General features: G+C 42.5%; 1 protein-coding gene across 2 annotated transcripts; it reads left to right on the top strand.

Annotated features, from left to right (window-relative positions):
* Positions 1 to 686: 686 nt before the first annotated feature.
* SLN (sarcolipin) lies at positions 687 to 2,538 on the top strand. Of its 2 annotated transcripts, none has more exons than XM_072927633.1 (2): positions 687 to 929; positions 1,893 to 2,538. In XM_072927633.1, exon 2 carries the CDS (start codon positions 2,000 to 2,002, stop codon positions 2,093 to 2,095), a length of 96 nt encoding a protein of 31 aa, XP_072783734.1. In that variant the 5' UTR covers positions 687 to 929; positions 1,893 to 1,999; the 3' UTR covers positions 2,096 to 2,538. The 2 variants fall into 2 exon arrangements, with proteins under 2 accessions (XP_072783734.1, XP_030126163.1); XM_030270303.4 differs by having other exon boundaries at positions 703 to 850.
* The last annotated feature ends 13,423 nt before the right edge of the window (positions 2,539 to 15,961 follow it).

The raw sequence follows: 15,961 nt of genomic DNA, 5'->3' as shown, positions 1-15,961 counted from the left end.
ATATTTTGCTCCCTATTCACTCTCTTTTAAATGCATATGAACTCAAGAGGCTGTGCAGACTATAGGTATGTGGAACAGCAACAGCTGTGCTGTACTCAAAATGGTAGATATGTAGACAAGCTCTGTGTCCTGGGAATGGTCTTGAGATCCTTAGCTCTTCACATAGAACTCTTCAAGTGGCTTTCTTTCCCTTTCTCCACACTGGGGAAGACACCAGCAGGCCAAAGGAAAGAATGTAGTGACAGAACATAGAGGAATGGCTTCCACCTCAAAGAGTAGGTTTAGATTAGATATTAGGAAGAAATTCTTCACTGTGAGGGTGGTGAAATACTGGAACAGGTTGCCCACAGAAGCTGGGTGACCCAATTCTCAGAAGTGTTCAAGGCTAGATTGGATGGGGCTCTGAGCAACCTGGTCTAGCGGAAGGAATCCCTGTCCACAGCAGGGGAGTTGGAATTAGATAACTTTTAAGGTTCCTTCCAGCCAAAACCATTCTATGATAATATGAAATTCTCTATCAGATCCAATTGACTCCCAAGGGATGCACACAGCTCTGCTGTTAGTACAGCACCATGGCAAAAGAACAAATCCACCCACAGAGCCCACTGCATAAACAGCCTTAACCAAATTTGCAGCCCAGCTTAGCCCTTTAAAAATATTTGAAGGGGTGATGTCAGCACCTGGATTGCCAATGCACTTGTTGGTCTCCACCCTCAGCCTACTTTAGTTCCCACGCAGGGACAGAGCATCTAGACCGAGTGGGAGATAAGCAGAAGTTTGGAGGGAAAAATTATCTGCAGTGACCCAAAGTCCAGAGGCAGAACCACTGGGCTCCATTTACCTCCTCAAGGTAAAAGAACTGACTTACCTATTAGGTCAGATTCTCTCATGTGCAAGGACATAGAAGGCTGGCAATACAAATTGAAAATGTAAGAATTTATTAACTGCATGCACTAGGTTTTTAATATTTAATCTGCAAGCTAAAGTAATTTCAATTGAAACTCTCTGTCGTCATGCTGGCATGGTCCTAAGGCTTCTAATTTGCACCAGAGATGTTACAGCCTAATCTGGTTGCATAGCTGAAATCCTTTGTCTGGACTTAATGTTTCATTTGTTTAAGGGTTGTTATTTTATTTACATGGCATGCAGAGATTAGTGCATGATATTCATGATAAAGTATTTTCTTTTCCCTGTATGAACTACAAAATAATATAAAATTCAAAAATTGCTGTCATAACGTAAATAAAAGCAATAACCAATGGAAAGTTTATGAGTACAACTTGAATGGGATTTTTGAAACATGAGACTTTTAGCATTTTTCAATTCAATTTTTCCTTGAAGTTTCAGGAAAGCCAGAAGTTTATTGAGAAAATACTCTTTCACTGTGGAAATGACCCACAAAATTTGTGAAGCTCTTCAGAAATGAAAATGTCTAACCCTAGGTTCTCCTTGTACTTTTAGTATTAACAAATAATTCAGATGTATTAATATTTCTCTATAAAATAATAGTTTGCACTTATATTTTAAGAAACAATACACCTACAAATATAGGAATTTAAAAACTCTTAACAGTAGTATATTTACAATGTATACTTGTTGAAAGTGTTAAATGGGTCTTGGGAATTATTTATTTGAAAATACGTGCAGCAAGCAGCATTGCTTTCCAAAGATTGCTCACCCTGTGTACTGTATTTTGGGGTGACACTGGGAATGTCCTTGCTGGAAATTAAAGAAGGTGATAAGCTGCCAAAGATGGCTTTTACTTCTTATCACCCCAGTGCTTACTGACTGAAACAACACTTATTTAGACTGACATAAAAAGCTCTATGGAATCTGCCACCTTTGTGCATCTGTCCTTTACATATTTGTTTTTCTTTTTTCTCTTTTTTAAGAGCCTGTGACCCGAAGGTTGAGCTCAAGGACATATCCAAGCAAGTCGCCGGAATTTTCCCTTTTCTCTGCCTGCTGACCTCTGCTCTCACCTCATTACTCCCAAAAAATGGAACGTTCCACACGAGAAATTTGCCTCAACTTCATGGTTGTCCTGATTACTGTGATCCTCATGTGGCTCCTTGTGAAGTCTTATCAGGATTGAAAGACTCTCAGAAACTCTGGAGGTGATTTCAGTGTGTACCTCCACAGACATCAGTAACACCCACAGCATGCCACATCGATTAGCTTTCAGTCTACTGAACATGTTGTGAACCTTTATTTGTTACTCTCTCCTATCTGTTGCCTGCTCTAATGTTTGTAATGGGTCTGTGATGGTGTAATTCTTTCAGTCTGCAGTGATCCAGCTGTAAAGTGTAAGATGCTTAGGAACACTTTGATGTGGATATCTGTGCTCGCTGTACTCCCAGCTCACCATGCTGGCTTGTTTGGCATCAGTGTTGATTTCCGGAGGGTGTAAAACTGCAGTGTGTAATGTAAGAGCCTGTATTATCCAACGTAAAAGGCATAAACTTGCTTAGCAAAAAGGAATGTGAAACCTCTGCTTCCCCTTGCACATTTTGTTTAAATAAAGAGCACGTAAAACCATGTTTTGGAGCATTCCTTATGCCTCTCCTGACCTAAACCAATAATAGCTCTGGTACATTGTGATATCAAAGTGGAGTGGTTTGCTTCTTACCCCTACTTACATTTCAATTTGTATTTTTTAAAAAGTGCTGTAGAATGGAAACCCTGCAGAATAATAGACATGTGACCACATATATGACCTATTTGGGTGACTTTTCTGTCCAGAGAGACTTATACACTTGGTGCCTGAGGACGCGGCTTTCAAACAGAGCCTTTGTCCCACTGGGACATCATCAATAATTGTGTTTTCTGAAGCTTGATTTGGGGCAGGGATTCCCACAGTTCTATTTTGGGCCAACCTATTTTTGGAGCAGTGCCTGAAGGGATGAACCCAGCCAATTGCAGATGTAGGCTCCTGCTGGCACCCCAGTCCTGCCATGAGTCTTGCCCAGAGCAGCATTCCCTCCAGGTCCAGTGTAGCACACTAGGTGCCACGGCACAGCCGTGGCCAGCCTCAGGAGGCTGAGGCGTGACTGTGTCTGGGTTGCTGTGATGGTGTTGTCACCTGCTAAAACATCTTGAGCCAGCTTGAAGAGCTCACAGTTCCTGGGCTTGTGAAATCAGTAATCAAACTCCTCCTAGGAATTCCCCATCTGTCATTTTAATGGCTTCAGAGAATCAGCATCTTCTACAAACACAGCTTCCTGTAGGAAGGCAATAAGTATGTGCTGTGCTGCTGATACACATCTCTGTCCCTTCCAGTGCCTGGAAGGAGCAGGCAGCATTGCAGGGCTGTGCTGGGCTACCCAGTCTTTGATGGTGAGGCAGAGCTGGCCCTCACGGTGGGACTGGGGCCCGGGCTTTAGGGAAAGAGCAAATATTCTGTTAGCATCACTTATTAAAGGTTTGTGTTGCTCAGAGTTTGCTAATAAATGAGCTTTTGCTCTGTGTTATTTGTACTGTCCATCTGGGTTTGCAGTCTTGCAGTTTGTGCCTCTCAGTCTCCCAGTCAAGAAATTCCCACTGCAGTGCAATGCTAAAAAAATCACCTTTTGTTTATTCTTGTCTGCAAATAAGCAAACTTGCCTCCAGCACTTTTGGGCCTGGCAAATTTTCTGAAAAAAAGTGCTGAGACATTGAAATGAACTTCTGTCAGCAATGGACACAGCCTTTCTCTGCAGCCCACCTTGTCCCAGATGCTGCTCTTTTACTACACGAGGTCTGTGTTCATAAGCTTGGCAGAGACATGCAAGCAATGTATAGAGAGGGACATGGAAAATCTATTTTAAAATACCATGAATACTTGATAATTTAGTATGAAAGATGAGAATCTTTCACTGGCTATAACTCCCAGAAGAGAGTAATACTATGAGTGAGCTGACATTTTTGAACTCATCCCAGTCTAGCAATGGAAAAACCAGAGGCGTGGTCTTCACAGTCTGAACCAGCAGTGGTTCAGAAACATTTCAAAGTAATCCTAGCAGTTTTCAGATAAGAAAAATCACAGAATGGCTTGGTTTGCAAGGGACCTTGAAGTTCATCTAGCTCCAGCTCCCCCTGCCAAGGGCAGGGACACCTTCCACTAGACCACTCTTTCACTTTGGATCCATCCCCCTTGTCCTGTCACTACATGCCCTTGTAAAATGTTCCTCTCCAGTTCTCCTGCAGACCCCTTTAGGTACTGGAAGGCTGTAGATGGTGTTTCCAAAGCCTTCTCTTCTCCAGGCTAAGCAGGTCTCTCAGCTGATCTTCACAGGAGAGATGCTCCAGGCGCTGATCATCTTTATGGCTTCCTCTGGACTTTGTCCAATAGATCCATGTCCTCCGTCTGCTGGGACCCCAGAGCTGGATGCAGCCCTGCAGTGGGGTCTCAGCAGAGCAGAGCAAAGCAGACCAGAGGGGCAGAATCCCCTCCCTGGCCCTGCTGCCCACGCTGTTTTGGATGCAGCCCAGGACACCATTGGCTTTCTGAGCTGTGAGAACACATGGCTGGCTTGTGTACAGTTCTCATTATCTGATGGCCCCAAGTCCTTCTCCTCAGGGCTGCTGTCAACCCATTCTCCACCCAGCCTGAATTTATGCTGAAAGACGCTAAGAAAATATTCTGGAGAGTTTGGGCCATCCACAACTTTCAGTCACCAATCTTTTTGAGAGTCAACATGCATCTGACTGACAATATGATTGAGCTAAATCACCCTGAACATGTTCCTAAAAGTGAGAATACCAGCCTAAGTGGTTCTCTTTTCAAGCATTTCTAGTTTTCAAGCAGTTTATGGGCCTGGATACCAACCTAGAACAAATTTAGGCATCGAGATTTGAAACTCTGGCTAACCATTAGAAAATTGTTCAGTGGGTTTTATCAGAATTCTTTTACCAATCCAGTATATTTTCAGTTGAAACCAGTTTCTCTTTTTTCTATTTTTTTTTTTCAAGAAAACTGTTTTTATCAAGGAAAAATAAAATTTTTCAAAGGCAAATGTCTTATATGAAAACCAGCTGTGTCCATTTTGCTTTTGAATGATGTGTCAAAGCTGCTGTAGGCTGTGTGACCTGTGCCCCTTTTCCTTTATTGCCCAGGCTCCAGGCCAGGCAGGTTGTCTATCCCATGTGACATAACCAATCACTCTCATGATATGCTGCCTCCAAGTCACAAGGTAGGAAATTGTCATGCAGTGAGAGAGAGGCGAGTATGGGAAACAGAAGTGGTTGACATCAACAAACTGCCTGTGCTGCATTCCTAAGTGGATTGATTACAAACATTTTCTTAGCAACATTTTTTAGTTTGCAAAGATTCACTCAAAATTCAGTTTTCTGTGGGGAAAACTAAAATGGCACACTGTGTAAGCTCTGTGTTCAGCAGATGGAAATATATAACATGAAATGTGTAAGTGCTGTGTATGTGTTCAGTAGATGACAAAGAAAAAGAAGAAAATGCAAAACCTGGGGTTCTCAGCCTTATCAAGGCAGTGTTCCTGTGTGTGGACAGAATTTTTCTCTGGGTCATGCAAAAAAAAAAAAAAAAAAGTGAAGCATAAATAACTTCCTCGCTATGTAGAAAGTCCAGCACAGTTCTATTTATACAACTGCATTTGGAAGCGTGCCAGAGGCAGTAGATGCCCTTGCAATTCAAGAAGAACTTGGCACAATCATAATCTATATTTTGCTGGTGCAGGGAACTAGAAGGGATCAAGAAGACTGACAGGTGCTGACTCCCTGTGTTGCCTTTGCAGGGGCTCCTAAATCACTCTTCACCTGCACAGCTGAGCTGGCTTGCCCCTTGTGTGCTGGGTTTACCCACGGATTAGTGTCTCGTGGGTCTGAGCTGGAAAAGCCTTTGGCACATTTCTCAGGGCCACATGCAGCTGCTGCTCAAGCCAATCAGCTCTGATCTCCCAGCTTAACAGTTCAGCTGGCAGCTTCTGCAGAGAGATGACAGCATTTTCAAGCAGGCTTTGCTATGCTTATCAGCTAATGCCAATCTCTGCTCACACTGAGCTGAGTGAGGGAGTGCAAAGAAACATAAATTTGTATTTGGAATGAACAAAGGTGGTCATCTTGTCCCACTGTGTGTGCTGTGTTCCGCTTGTACTTTCCAGTTCTTGGCTGTAGTGGGTGGATGAAGGAGATGAGTAATAATATGGTTTTGGCAGCAGTTGTTAGGTAAATGTAGACTCATGCTTCCTTCTTCTACAGCTTGTATGGCAGGGCCCATGTTTTTGTACGTGCCTGGATGTGCCTTAATATTCTGGTTTTACATTGATGCCTTTTGGTGTACCCAGATAAACAGCCAGAGCTTTGCCTCTTTTCCAAATGACTGTTTTCCTTGTGTTTCAACTCTGCCCTTTTGGGAAGCAGGCAGTGGGTTTTGTGGGTTTTGTCTCAGCCTCATGGCCAGAGATGTACACTGTCTACCAGAATAATGTCCTGCCCTGTTCATGTCTGCTCCACCCCGCTGTCCCTGCCACGTGTATGAAGGCCTGGAGCAAGTGTGGCTCAGGTGACCTGAAGATCAAATTGATGGGGTCAGGATATTCATGGTGATCCAGGCATCTAAGTTGCTCAGGAGGGACTTAATCCCTCATGGATATGTGCCTTGGGAGGAGGGCTCCAGGAGAAGATCCTACCTCATGCTTATAGAAATCTGCACATTTTTACATGCACATGGTGTTTGTGTGGGCTTGCACATCACTGTGACAGCCTGGCCCAGATGCATCACCCAAAATATCTAGTGGGAGCGACCCAATTCCTTAATCAAAACTATGGGACACACTGAGCAATAAATAATCTAGGATGGATTTTACATGTACTTCCTTTCCCTGCTGTATTCAACCCTTTTGCTGTTCAGCTAGTTGTTCACAGATATCTGTTGGCATAGCTAAAAGCAGGGACATAATTTTTTAATACTTGCAGCACAGTTTCACTGGTGACTGCCAGTTCCAGTAGGATTGACCTGAGCTGTTTTACCATGTTAGGCACGATCTGCCTTGGCTTGCTGCAAGCCATTTCCCCAGTGCACTCCAGTGGAGCTGGGCCTGGTTATTTCAGACAAGGATCTGCCCCTCTGTGTCTCTCTGGTTCTGATCTGCCCTCCACAGAGTTCTGTTCTAGCATCACCTAGAAGAGATATGCCAGAAGTAGTCTTAGATATTTAACTTCATAATGATTTTCAAGAAAATAATTTCACTATAAGCAATATTAATTAACACTTTAATGAAGCTATGATTTGGAAACAGTAAGCCTCACACTTTAAATCTATACCTGTATTTCAAGCTATGCTTTCAAATTGCTGGGTTCTAAAACTTATATGGCTTGAAACAAAATAAGTAATAACAATTAACTGAGTTTAATAGACTTCTTTTGCTAAATTTGTCTTTACAATTTATAACAGAATTTTATTCTATTTTATTTAAAATAGAATTTAAAATCTAATCTTTTTAAGTAGTTTATATCTAAGTGAAGTCAGAAGATAATAAGCATTGAAACACTAAGTCTTGGTTTTTTTCTTCTTTCAGTCTAAGATACTTCCCTACGTAATGATACCTCTGGGTACTTCAGTGCATTTTTACTTGTGTATCAAGAAAACTGTGAAACTGAAACCATCTCATCAGATACAGTCAATTCCATGTCATAATGAGGCTAAATAAAGTGAAATTAATAAGTGGGAACTTACACCCATTGTCCCAGAGTTGTATTTCCTTTTGCAGCCTTAGTTGGTAGTTTTGGCTCTTCTCTCTTCAGAGGCTGCACTCACCTGAGCACTGAAATTACTGAAAACTCCTTTTCAGGTTTGGGGAAAGCCTGTCTGCATAAACAGCCAGATCCAAATTTGTAGTGCTCAGCTTCTAGATTTAAAATCATACCATACTGCATTCCCTGATATAGAGCAAAGTGAAAGGCAACGAAATTCAGATGGGAAAAAAAAAAACAATTGGAAATTTCAAGAAATAAAGGCCCATTTAGCCAGAAACAGAAAAAGACCATAGGACATGGTGTTAATGCAAATATCAGAAAGACAAATATGACAATATCAGTAAAGAAGGTGCAGTATGTATTAAAGAAATCTTTATCAAAATAAACTCACTGTTAAAAAAAATTACAATAACCCTCAAGCCTGACATTTCAAAATCAGGAAAAGTGCAATTAGGACTAAAGTGTCAGCCAGAAAAAGACAACAGGGAGGCTGTAAGGCAGAAAGCACTGTGACCATAGAAAACTCCAGCTTCACACCACCTCCACAAAGTGGGAAAATGTCCAACTGGTCTCTAATTCCTGCTATAATTTTTAGCAACATAAATTGTTTCCCCTTGGGCCATCAGACATCACAGAAGGAGAAGCCATGCAGCCATTAACAGAGCACAGGATCAGGATCAAATGTTTGAACTCATTTGTAAAATGAGGGTGTGACAGTGACCACAATGTGCATGAGGGAAACTTCCTTTCGGGACTAGAAAGGCTGAAAGAAGGATCATCAAAGCAGAGGGAGAAGTTATGAATAAAATATTACTGCTCAAAACACAGAAAATGTATCTACACTGGCAAAACTGAAAAGAACTCAGAAAAGTTATATAAAAGGTTGTAAGGAGGGTAAGAAAACTGTTGATTAACAGCACAGTAGATGCTTTAAAAGCTAAAAATAAAATACATCAGAAGGAGGCAACCTGCCAGGAGACTGCAGGGTTTGCAGATGATAGATACAGAGCAGGAGCACTCAGAAAATATGTTTGGTATAGGAAAGGTATATTAATTACCTGCAGCAGTGCTCACTATAGAAGGGATTAGGAGAGTTTCCATGCTAGGACTTTTATCTCCAGGTGATGAGTAATGGTCTCAACTGATGGGCCAGAAGCCAATAGCACAAGCAGTGATATATCAGCAGGACCAGATGATGTTCACCCAGTGATTTTAAAGGAGCTTCGATATGAAATTGCCTGCCAAGTTACTGTGGAGTGTAACTTATTGCTCACATCAGACTGGTACCAGAGAAATGGGAGGTGGCAGATGAAGTATCAGTTTTTAAGAGGACTGCAGAGGACAGCTGGGCAGTTACAGGCCAGGAAGTTCCATTTCCATACTCAAAAAAAACCCCTAAACCACAGAAATCTAGACAGAATTCAAAGGCACATAATTGCCTTGGGTTGTCAAGCATTGGAACAGGCTGTCCAGAGAAGTGGTGGAATCAGCATCTCTGGAGGTACTTAAAACATGTGTAGATGCGGCACACGGGACATGGTTTAGTGGTGGACTTGGTAGTGCCGGGTTAATGGTTGGAGATGGTGGTTTTAAAGGCCTTTTCCAATCTAAACAATTCTACAGCTCTATTAATATAAGTGGAAAAGTTGGCAAGGCTTCTGCAAAGGGAAATCTTGCTCTTGGTATCTATTACAATTCTGAAACAGTAAAAGTGAGCCAATCAATAAATTTTAAAAACCACAAACTGTGATGGAAGAGAAAGGGGAGTTCTCCTTTTAAGTGGGTGAAAGATGGAAAGAGAGTGGCACTGAACAGTGAAATTGCATAATAAAAGGAGGTCCACAAGAAACTGCATTGTTTAACATATTTACAGGAAAAGCAGAAAGATTGCAAAATTTTCTGGTGGTATAAATGGTGTAGATGAGGGGTTGAAGAAAGTCATCTGAATGCAAAATCATAAGTGATAAAATGGTAGATAAAGTTAAAAGTTGACAAATGTGAAGGAGGATACATATGGAGAAAGAACATTTCAACAAAAATTAGTGAATTCAGCAGACACTGGCATACAGGAAAAATCTAGAAATTACTGTAGAGAGTTCCCTGAACACATCAGTTCCATGATCAGTGTTAGAAAAACTGCAGAGGGCAATAAAATAATAAAAAGCATTGTAACAGTTTTGACTTGAGAAGAAATTTGGATACATAGATCCCTCTACCTTGAAGAAAAAGGTAACTGAATAAAAGATATGAGTAATAGCAAATAAAGGCAAAAAGACTGGCTATTTTCAGTCTCTCAGTCCATCAAATAAATAGCAAACATAATAGTGACATATAAAATGAATAAAGGCATTTCACAAAGCAAAATGTAAAACTCAAAAGTACAAGATGTTTTGAAAGAAAATGGAACAGATATGTTTAAAATGTTTAGAAAAATCTGCTGGAGAATAAAAGACATTGAGACCTGACAAATATGAGAATAGACTTTCTGGCTCCATAGCAAGCTTAACCCACAGATTGCTAAATCTCAGTAGGTATTTTGAAGAGTTATTGCACCTTGTTTCACCTATCATCAGGGCACCAATGTGACCAGCCCCAGCAGCAGACCCCCGGCACCTCACTGGGAATGGGCATGGGCCAAACATGACAAAAGAAGATAGTTAACAGCCTTCAAATACATTCAACAGAACAGCAAAGAAGAAAGAAAAAAGCTTTCCCTTGCACACAAAGTAATGGGTTTGGATGTTAGCAATGGAGATTTTGGAGCAGTTTTCTTAATCTAACTAATGGCTGGTGTAGTTGATTGCTATTCTGCAGTGTTGAGAGGTGTGGGGCTACAAATATCAAGAGATGCTGCCAGTGATCCCAGGGAATGGGTTCAAAAATCCATCAGAAATACTTTATAACCACTATCCTAGCTTGGAGAGGGATACTACCTCTTAAGGGGTTCCTATGAAAGCAAATATCAGAGGCTCCTTTAAGACTCCTCAGCCTTCCCAGCCTGGCTCAATGAAGAGGAGGATATTTTACAATGAGAGAAATGCCAATAGAAAGTTGCTGCAATTTGCTTACAGGAACAAACAGGAAGATGTGAATAGACCTATCTGCATTTGCCTTTATGGAATTTAGGAGGTGTGTTTAGGTGACTCAGAGCAGTGTTTCACAGCATGGAAAATGCTTGCCCCAGGGAAGACAAGTGCTGTACAGATTTTATTTCCTCCAGGCTGTTCCTGTCTCTTTGGGATCTTTCAGGTCTGAAGTGCAGGGTCCTTGGCAGACTATCCCCAGTGTGAAGGAATTCACAACAGCCAGTTCCTATTCAGAAACTCTTGATAGAATGGAATCATAAATTATTTCAAGTTGGAAGGGGACCCAGAAGACTCATCGAGTCCAAAACCCTTCTCCTCGCAGCAATATGTAAAACAAAACCACATAGCCAAGAGCATTGTCCAGCCACTCCATGAACTCTGACAGGCAAACTGAGCGAAAAATCACCCTGTACAGATCCAAAGCCCTGTAGGGCATCACCTCAACACAACTGCCAAGCTCCAAATTCCGTCAGAAACTCAACTATAATTTACCTAATTTGATTAACAGGGCTTTTTTGGAGATAGTTACCAAGCATTCCTACCGCTATTTTTCCAGCACTCAGCGGCAGCAAAGGGTTGTAACCCGGGAATTCCCAGGAGCTCCGGGGAGGGTTATTATTTTTCCCCGGAGCACCCAGCCAGGCGCCCTGGAGCTGCGCCGGCCCGGGCGCTGTCCGGGGTGCTGAAGCGGCGCCGCTTCTCCCTCCGCGGCTGCCGGGGATGGGAGGGACCCCTGGCACCAGGAGAAGGGATTGTCCACAATCTCTGGCTGCAGAAGTGAAATCTCGTGCTTTTACCCCTGAAAGGTCCTTGGTTATAACGCAGAGGGGTCAACTGGAAGGCAGTTAATAATTGAATCACCTGACTTGAAAGGGATCCACAAAGATCACCGAAGTCTAACTTCTGTCCCTGCACAGGACGACTCCAAGAATCACACCATGTGAATCAGAGCGTTTTACAAGTCCTTCTTGAGCTCTGTCAGGCTTGGTGTTGTGACCACTTCCGTGGGGAGCCTGTTCCAGTGCCCAACCACTCTCTGGGTGAAGAAACTTTTCCTGCTATTCAACCTAAACCTCCCTTGACACAACTTCAGGCCATTCCCTCGGGTCCTGTCACTGGTCACCACAGAGAAGAGATCAGTGCCTGCCCCTCCTATTTTTCTCGTGAGGAAGCTGCAGACTGCAATGAGGTTTGCCCTCAGTCTCCTCTTCCCTGGGCTGAACAGACTAAGTGACCCCCGTGACTCTCCAAACCCTCTCTAGACCCCCCACCATCATAATGGCCCTTCACTCACCATGTGAGGCTGTTCATAAAATGTTGGTGCTTATGGTTTTGAAGTGGTCTTTTTTTTTTTTTTCCCTTATTATATCAAATTCATTGTATAGTCAGACATCAGTGGTGAAGATTTATGTTGTGGGGGCCTTGAAGAAGAAAAGTTTTGAATGGGGAATGCAACTTTGGTTTTGAGGAGATAAGAATGCAGGTGAAAGAATAAGCAAGGAGGCAAAACCCGAAGGTGTCAATGGTATGATGGTTAACTCGTTAGAAACTAGAAAAAGTGCCGGGCATTAAACAGGGGAAGCCGCCCCCCTGCCAGGGGTATCTGACTTTCTGCATTGAGGTGGTGTTGTGCTTTATCCCCAGAAAGCAACTCAGCACCCCCAGTCAGTCCTTCACCCCCTCAACAGTGGGATAGAGGAAGGAATTAGAAGGCAAGAAAAAAGCAAGAAAAGTCATGGGCTGCGATAAAGATAGTTCAATAAGAGAAGTAAAACCCTCGCATACAAACAAAACAAAATAAGGAGTTAATTCACCACTTCCCATGGGCAAGTCGGTGTTTAGCCATCTGCAGGGAAGGGATTCATCACATTTAATGGTTATTTGGGGAGACAAACACCATCACTCCAAGCATCCCTATTTCCTCCTTCTTCTCCTAGCTTTGTATGCTGATTATTATTCTATATGGTCTGGAATATCTCACTGATCCCAAATCTGCCCCCTCCCAACTTCTTGTGCACTCTCAGCCTACTCACTCCTGGCTTGGTGCAAGCTGTTCTCAGCAATAACAAAAATACTTCTGCATTATCAACACTCTTTCCAGCACAGACCCAAAACACAGCCCTATAGTAGCTAATATGAAGAAAATTAATTCCATGTCAGCCAAAATTGGCACAGATGTTGCTTAAAGGTCAGATTTCAAGTGTTGCAGGCTGATAGTGGTGTGATAGCTTTAAGCAAGATGAGACATTGTATTCCATATATATATATATATATACAGAAAACCACAAGATGCAGCCATGTCAGAGAAGTGGTTTGCTTCAGCAGCTGAGAAAAACAATGAGATCATACACAAAATTTGTGTTTGCCAGCTGTAAACCAAGATGTTTCATTCTCAGATGGTATTCTACTTGTCCTTTGGTGAAAGTATCCTCATGGCTGAAGCAAGAAAGGAGAGCTGGAAATTCAGGCCTCTCCCATGCACTAGTGTATCTGAAGCCTATATTATTTTGCATGGCACCTCCTTTTCCTCAAATGTGACAAGTAGGTGTTATTTGCCCATGTACAGGGATCTTGTGAAACTGAATTCCTTATGATGGGCAAAGCATTGCTTGTCCTGACTGGAGCATGGCTATTAGGACTCAGTCATACGACAGCAGGAAGCTGAGATATACTGATATTATGCAGGCTTGTTAATAAAAAAGTGTTCTCTCTGAATCACAATATTTTCCCCATTGCTGTGTTTGTTACAGACAGTTTAATATGAAGAAAATAAATATATTGTAACTGCTTTGATCCCAAGAGCAGCAGTGAGTTAAGGTGTCCTGGAATTAACTCCTGGCACAGTGCAAGACTGATACAAAGTCCACTGCTAGTGCAGGGAATTCATCACTCTGCAGCCCCCAAATGCAACGGGTTTTTCAGGCTTACCTTTTTCCTGGATAGGTACATAGTATTATGGATGCTTTCACCTGTGCTGATATCCCTCTCTGAAGTTTAGACACTTGATATTAGGGTTATATTGATTAAATTTTTGGTAGCATCACAGATGACCTAACCCAAATGACATAGGCAGCATTGCCTTCCATGGTGATCTACCCCAAAGGCAATTCTCTCTCTTGGGGAAGAGAGTTTCTAATTCTCATCACTCAGATGTCTAGGAGCTGTCATTTTTTAGTGCCTAAAAAATAATGGAACAGAACTGTGACATAGAAGTTAATCACTATTGTGTATAAGACTCAAAGGCAGTGATTATAGACATCCATAATAAATTGAAGAGGATCACAAAAGATACTATTTCTAGAGAGTGATTTTAAATACTTTATTCTCTATTCTTAACTTGCACCTATACATGCAAAATGAAGTGCCAGTATCTCTCTTTGATTTGCAGTTCAGACAGCTCCAAAAGGCAGATTCCCACCATCTCTCTGTATCTTTTGGATCTCGACTGGAATTAGAAATTAGTTTAGTGCTCCAAAAGCACTGATATTTCACACAAGGAGAGAGTCACCGGCAAGCTTTTTAAATAGTCTCTGAGGATATGAATGCTTAGTCTACCCATTAATACAAGGGCACTCACACCAGTGATCAAGGAAGGTTTTCTGACCCACTCTCTGTGTTGCCAGATGAAAAATCATCTACACCTGGAGAACCAGCACAATGCTTATTCTTTAAAAACCACTGGCCTATGGATCTGCACAATGCCCATTGTGTAAGAAGGAGAACTGGAAAGCAACCAGCCCCAGTTCTGCCAACTTCTACTAGTTCACTGACCATTCAGGTGTGACTTTGAGCTGACCATCAGGGATCACCAAAGAGATCCCCAGCCAGAAGAAAACATGTGTAAAGGGGAGAGAAAATATGTCAATGATTTCAGAGAAATTACTATCATATATGTATATTTATTCTGGGGCAATCAGTGAATATGTATGTAAAATGCAGTATAAAACCAGGAGCTTTCCTGTACTCAGCATGCATGGTATTCGAAGGAGATATTTCCTCATGCCTTCTGAAAAATAAAGAATGCCTGATTCTTAATATTACATTGGTGTTAAGGAGTTTATTTTTACTGATATTTGGTTACAGCTGGGTAGTTGATGTTCACATCTCCCTCAGACCCGTATTTTTATCTAGCAAATGAAGGAGAGTACTGTGCTGGGATTATAACTTCTTGCCAGGCTCACGATCCCCTGTTCTTTGCTGTTGCTGGATTAATTTCTTACAGTCAGGTTTGGAAGCAGTGTAAATTTGCTGAGTTTCACAGCAGGCAGGCATGACTTACACTAACTGAGGCCGGTCTCAGGCATGGACAAAAAAAACCTCCTGAAAATCCCTGTTCTCTTCTGCAAGACAGAAGAAGCTGATTCCCCCTGCAGAGAACCTGCTGGGAGGCTGAGGGTGCTTGAGGGGCAGAACAGCCCCATGCACTGTCAGCAGCTGAGCTAGAGAAGCCGTGGTTTGTCCATGCATTCACATGCTCATGTCCCTTTCCCACAGCCCTCAAGACAGGCACAAAGCACTTGGAGACAGCAGCCTTGACACAGCCAAGCTTAGAGCAGCTTTCCTACCCCTGGTGTCACAGTGGCCTCCTGCAAGCTGGGCCAGGGCATGGCAGGAGGAGGAGGCTCACCAGGTCAGAGCAGCCTGCTCAGACCTCTGCTCCCACTGTTCTTTTTCTGCTCTTTTTTGGCCACAGAGCTATGGAGAAGTGACACTCACATCCTCTGCAAAATGGCTTGCTGACAAATGTGTGAGAAGGGCCAGTGGGGCCAGAGGCATGGAAACTGGAGGTGAAGTGTGTGCCAGTTGGCTTAAATTCAAACCAGCCGATGTGAATGGAAAACTGAGTGAAGAGGCAAATGGTGGTTAAGCACAACAGCTTAACAGAACATGTGAGATCATCCAGAGCCAAGTCAGCATCACAAATTCCCCTATCAAAGAGAGACAGCAAAATGCATCCTTGGATCTTCTGCATCCTGCCCCTTTGGTGTTCCCCCATCCAAAACATCAAGCAGAGGCAGATTCTCAGGGGTGAGCAGGCAGGTTTCATAGGCTGATGTGCCAAGAAGCACGTTCTAAATTTGTAGGACAATCCTATCTTGTCTCTGGACCATGACCAAGAGCCCTACTTTGGCCCTTAGCCTCCCCTCAGGGTTTTACATCGAGGCTAT

The sequence above is a fragment of the Taeniopygia guttata genome, chromosome 1, assembly GCF_048771995.1.
Source record: "Taeniopygia guttata chromosome 1, bTaeGut7.mat, whole genome shotgun sequence".
NCBI classification, from domain to species: domain Eukaryota; kingdom Metazoa; phylum Chordata; class Aves; order Passeriformes; family Estrildidae; genus Taeniopygia; species Taeniopygia guttata.
The sequence above is the reverse complement of the archived record's forward strand: the minus strand, read 5'-3'. Positions and strand labels throughout refer to the sequence as shown.